This window comes from Mesitornis unicolor, unplaced genomic scaffold (assembly GCF_000695765.1).
Source record: "Mesitornis unicolor isolate BGI_N332 unplaced genomic scaffold, ASM69576v1 scaffold16531, whole genome shotgun sequence".
NCBI classification, from domain to species: Eukaryota; Metazoa; Chordata; class Aves; order Mesitornithiformes; family Mesitornithidae; genus Mesitornis; species Mesitornis unicolor.
The window spans coordinates 1-6,027 of NW_010161830.1; the positions used below are offsets into that span (position 1 = coordinate 1).

General features: G+C 39.1%; 1 protein-coding gene across 1 annotated transcript in view; it reads left to right on the top strand.

Annotated features, from left to right (window-relative positions):
* The first annotated feature begins 1,078 nt into the window (after positions 1–1,078).
* The window catches only part of LOC104547666 (protein FAM162A-like), a 7,481-nt gene continuing 2,532 nt past the window's right edge, over positions 1,079–6,027 (top strand). The window contains exons 1-2 of the mRNA XM_010193461.1: positions 1,079–1,193; positions 3,517–3,625. Of these exons, the coding sequence (XP_010191763.1) occupies positions 1,115–1,193; positions 3,517–3,625 (188 nt within the window). The 5' untranslated portion in view covers positions 1,079–1,114. The remainder of the gene's footprint in view (positions 1,194–3,516; positions 3,626–6,027) is intronic.

The window sequence follows — 6,027 nt, forward strand, 5'->3', positions numbered from 1 at the left end:
CGGTTCTTGCCGCCGTAAGGCGCTCTGGCGAAGCGGTGTTGTCGACCCGGTGGCCTTCCGGAGGTGCCGGGCCCTGAGCAGAGCGGGGATCCAGCGGGCGGCCCTGGCCCGGCTCCGGGCGGTGCGGCGAGGGGGAAGGGAGGCCTCGGTCTCCGTGCCTGGTGGGCATTAAGGCTCGAAACCTGGCGGCCTCCAAGTTGATTTTAAAATAAAATTAAAGGAATGGATTTTTGTGCTTTTTTTTTTCCCCTTTGAAGGTCTCGAAAAGCGTTTGGTTTTGTCGAGGGGAGGGGGAATGCCTATAAGCGTAAACTTACATTTTTTCGGAGCTGGAATGTATTATGTCTAGAAAGTAAAGGGCAACTTTTTCTCATAGGAGTGAAATCTTCAGCCAGCGTAAAGAAGGAAGATACCTGTTAATTTATATTTTTAAAAGTGCCCTTTGCCTTTCAAAGTTGTTTTTTCCTTTTTCCTCAGAATGTTTTCATTACATTAATTAATGAATTAAAGGGTTTTTTTCAGAATATATCTTTATACGTAAGGTGCCCTGTCCTTTTCTAATGCACTACAAAGTAGGTGTCTCTATACTGCAAGATTCCGCTTTTTTCTTGGCATTTTTTCTTGACTCCATCAAGTGTGTGACGTGATTTTGGGATGTGACAGGACTGGTAGAATGCTGGTGTGCGGTCCTTGCATAGCACTGTCTAAAGTATATCTAAAGCATGTGAATAGATAAGTTTCTCGTAATTGTGATGTGCATTGTCTTCTAGAAATTGCTTGTAGGCTGTAATCTTGCATTCCCATCTTCCTAAATAAGGTTATTGGAGCAAGCTCAAGTCATAGCTTACAGGCAAGCTTTAGTTTCTTTGATAGGCTCTGTTATAATCTGAATTTGGTGTTTCTTGCATAATATTGGATTTGTACCAGTTGTTTTTCTTTCTTTTTTTCTCTTATGTTTAAAAAAGAATCCCAACGGAACTACCACTTCCATTTAAAAGGTAGCAGTCTCACTTTATACTGTTCAGAGTTAGATTTGGCCTCTTTGCTTCCTCTGCTTTCTCTTCCAGATATGGCTGTTAAACTGCTGGGAAGAAATGTTTCCTCAGTTCTGAGGATGACTAAAGGAGTGGATCTGAAGATAAGCAGAAGGCTTTGTATCAAATCCCCAGAAGAAAGTCAACTTAAGCCAAAAAGTAAGAGCTTCCAATAAAGACCATGCTGCCTTTCATGCTGTGAAATATTTAGATATCTGGGCTGCAGTCATCTGAACAGGAATTTGGCTGATATAGATGCTAATACCCCTTATTTTGTGAGAGGAATTTCTGGTCTTTAGACTGATAAACTGAGCATTAAAGTTAGCAATAAGATCCTGATTTTTAACAAAGCCAAGGGTCAGTGTTTCTTTTTGTGACAATAATGCAGCTTTCTTTTTGTGGCAGGTCCCTGTTGTCTTATCTGATATACGTTGAAGCTCTTCAGCTATGCTCTAGAACCCGCTGTTCAACCCCAATGCAAACCTTTGATGTATAGGAACATCATACGAACTAAAATACTTTTGCAGGTTTTTCTTAGCACAACCAGCTCCAGCTGTTCATAAAATTGAACATGCCCTGCGGGAGAGAGTCTGAATCATTGGCTTGGTTCATGTTTAAGCATGGAGTTGTTCAGGTAAAGCTCAGGCCATGATACATTTTTTCACTATATATGGGAGAGTTAGGATGCTCTAATGAGACATCCTGTACAACACATTTCCCTCACTGCCTACTGATGCTAGGTACAAGGAGCATACAGATGTGAAGCATTTTGCTTACTTCTTGTGTTAAAACTTCTTGTTACTAACTTGTGTTAAAAACATAACGCAGCTGTACTGAGTGAGGTCAGAGGTCTCCTTAACAGTGTCGTGTTTCCAGTAGTGACCAGTAGAGGAGGTGCCTTGCATTTTGGTGAGGACTAATAGGAATGGCGATCAGTAGCAAGGATCTGAGGAAGCGTGCAGAAACAGGGCAAATGTGTTTCTCCCCTAGACTGCTGTCCTGGAGGTGGCATCTTCGTGTTTAGTAGTCCTTGCTGGATTTTTCTTTCATGAATTTACCCAGTCTCAAAGCTGGATGTATTTTTGGTGTCAGCATCCTCTGGGAAGGAATTCCTCAGCCGAACCATGCTGTGAGAAAACAAGTACAGTCTTGTATTTGTTTTTGAAGCTGGTGTGTGCTTTTTTTCCAATCTGATGTTCCTTTATTCAGTACCCCTTCCAAAACAGGGCTTGTTCATTATAACCCACACTCCCAATGTCACATAACAATGCTGGTGCCCTCTGTTGTGCTGAAGAGGGCTTCAATTACTGCTTTTCCAGGCCAAAGTTCTCAGTCTGTGGTGCTGTTTCTTGGTGGCCATTCTATACCTGCGGTCATCCTTACTGGTTTTCTATTTTGTCTGTTTCTGAGACAACAGATCAGTATTTCACACGCTGTTCAAAATGCTGGAGGCGCGGTTTTACACAATGGCATAAAAATGCTTTTGTGTTGGTCTGTGTTCCTAAACGCTGCTGGTGATGCTGTTTCCCTTTCTGACTATTACAGAAAACTTTTGCCAAAGGCTCTGCGAAACCCTGAGGACTTTCTCCTCAGCAGTAAGGGTTACAGTAGAGTCTCTATTTGTATGTGAACCAGAATTGCTTCCTGTTTACATACACAGGGTTTCATTGGCCATCTCATTGACTCAGGAGGCTGAAGCCCTGCAGCTCTTTGTGCTTAGCCCTCTTTATGTTTCTGAATAGCTCGGTTTTGTCAGCAAACTGTCTATCCACGCCGCTTCCTAGATAGTTCACGAATCCACGAGGCAGCGCACAGCCATACAGGACACCTCCCGTTGTTGGGTTGGTGGTGTGTTTTGGTTTTTTTAAAAGGAGGTGGGGGGTGGGAAAGCTGCCTATCTTTGCATTTTGTTTGCTAGATTTTAATGGTATGTTATGTATGGAAACCTTCCCATATTACATTTTGAATACTTTTTTATATGGACTTTGAAAGACTGAAGCTGAAAACTAAGGGTCCAAACTTTGCCTATGGTAGTCTGTTTGTTTACACCTCCAGATAAGATAAAATTGTACACTCCCTGGCAAAGTTAATGTTCTGTGATACAATGGTGCAGCATATTGGCTTTTCTGTAGCAGTTCCGTTTGATTTATTCTATTTTTAAAACATAATAGGAAAACTATAATACCACAGCAGCTTAGGAAGCTTAGATGTTAGATCAAGTTCTGCAAAATCAGAGCTACAAATGTAGAGGTCTGGGCAAGATTTGGCTTTCCTTACATGGCCACAGTTTAATCCATATTTACAGGTTTGTTAATCTGTGATACACTCTTTGTTCCCTAACCAGCTCTAGCAATCATACTTAAAATTCTCCATTGCTCACTCTAACTGGTTTCATTACAGCTGTGGCAATTCAGCTTCTCTGACTGTTGGTTCTGGGTTTTTTGGTTTTGTTTGTCTGTGTGTTTTGTTGGGGTTTTTTTAGGTCGGTCTCCTTTGAGGGTGCCTGGACACAAGCCTACAGACTGGGAGAAAAGATTTTTGTTGTGGGCAGGCCATTTCAAAAAACCAGAGGATATACCAGAGACTGTCTCGTAAGTGCCAGTTTTGAAACTGTAAGAGAGACATTGGCTACGCAGGAATATCGTACTTGAATGCAACTCCAGAATAACTTTTCTTAAAGGGAATGGGTTTTTGCAGCTGAATAATCTTACACTGCTGTGTGTGGTGTATCATCTTGTAGAAGAGATGACCTGAGCAGTTCTGTATTGCTGAGATAATACATCCCTTTGGATTTTACTTTTTATTTCCTGAAGGGATGACCAGAATCTATCAGTTGTTTCATTAGAAAAGCATCACAAATCAGTTAATTTTCACTCTTTCACTCTCCCAATCAAAAAATATTTTTGTAAATGTAAGTGTAAGCTTTTTCTAGTGTTTTTCTTCATATGTCAGTCTCCCATTGTGTGAAATTTGCATGATATAACTATAAAATAGCCGAAAGTCATTTAAAATATTTATTAATGAATGTGTGGAGGGCATGGGCCAGCTTTCTTTACTTTTGGAATTGAAACTAACAAACAGCGGAAAGCAAAAAAAGTGGTTTTGTTGTCCCTAACAAAAACAAATATATATATAGTCAAAACATCGCTGTTGCTGGTGGAGTCCAAATGCCAATGCTTTGCCCCATGTGAAAAGTAGAAAATAAAAGTGGATGTTCTAGTTTACCTGTCTAAAATGAAGATCAAACTTAACACCACCACCAACAGGCAATGATTACTTTAAAAACCACTCGTGGTGGTAGTATAGCTGTCTTTTAAAACATGCTTGTTATGCTTTTAAATATATGTACTTGTTTAAATTCAAAAGATAACAGTAAATCTTGTACTACTTGGGTAAGCAAACTATGTAGCAGCCCTCTAAAGAGATTTTGTTTGTTTGGATGTACAGTATAGGAACTGAAAATACACCCATGTGTTTTCTAAATGTATCTCAATGGATAAACATTGTCAAAAATGAATTCCTTGGTTTTCGTATTGAATAATTTTTCTTAACTTTACATTTGAAATACATAAGGGTGTAAATTACTAAAACTTACTAAATTGTCAGTTCATATATTTTTGCATACCAAACGTGTTTTTACAAAAACAGAATTAGCAGAGCAGTTGAAGTAATTTCAATTGTTTATTGAAAGGACAGACCAATTTCTGATAAAAGGTGACCATTTTTGCAAGTGCATAGGGAATTCTTGGTTTTATTCAGGCAAACAGTTCAGCCAAAGCTGAGAAGACTGAGAACTATAAAAGCACAAAAGCTTGTTTTCCTGTTTTAAGCTGAATTAAGAGTGCATTGTAAGAGCTTGTGATGTAACTCGGTAATCTCGCAAGATGTGGTGATCAGAAATAACTCATTTAATACACAAATGTTAATCTTAGCCACTGAATTTACAATGAAAATTGTGTTCAGATAACTACCTTTTCCTCTTGCACATGCTAAGACATCCAAGGTACTTCAAAAATTAATCAAGTTTTTAAATCCTACTTCTGTGCATTTCAGCTTAATTGCAGCCTGCAGTAAGTTGTTCATCACAGGTCCTTAGCAGAAACAAACAGTCTGGAAGCTAAATTTAACTATTAGTTTCATGGCAGATAGCCGTGTTCCCTGTGATCAGAAATCTTGTATTCAAATCAATACTCTGAAACAGTGATCAAATCACTCTTGCCCTCCTCTTCAAAAACAAGAACAAAACTCTAGTTCTCAGGTCTTGTGTGATTTACCATGTTGAACTGCTATGGATCCTTCTGTATCTTTTCTTCCTTCAACTACAAAGGTCAAAATATGGTAAAAGATTCCATATTTGCTCATGTTTGTGAACAGTGATAGTTTCCCAGTTCCATTAAATGCACTATCAGTGTTATTTTGGGGGTATAATTACCTAGTTTGATGCATTTATTTTTTCATCACATGATGTTGATACTTTTCTAGTCATCTGTAATTTCATAATATGCCAAATTTAAATAGTGATCCCCTTCTGAAGGGAGGCAACTGCGCTAAATTCTGCAAGGAGAGTTAAATATATGGTGTAGGTCTTTGGTTATTGTGGCAAGCACACCTAAAAACATTGTTTCATTGGCCAGTCTTGTCTTGGAATCTCTAACACAAACTTTAAATTTGCTGTAACTGAGTTACTCTGAATGATCCTCAGAGTTTAACACAATTTAAAATAAATGTCTTTTTGTTTTAACTCATTACATGTACAGCTGGAAGGCTCTACCTGTGGAAGATGTCTGCTTGTTAAAGATAACACTGGACTAGGCAACAGGTTTCCCAAAGGAGTAGTATAGCTAGTGGTGTGGCTAGATAAGTGCCCTGAAGTAAATAAACCAAAAAAGAATTAAAGGAGTTCTCTATCCAAAGCTGATGTTGGAAAGTTTGTAAGTGTCCATGTCTCCTCAGTTTCTTAGGAAATCACTTCACCTAAAGACTATTCAGCAGG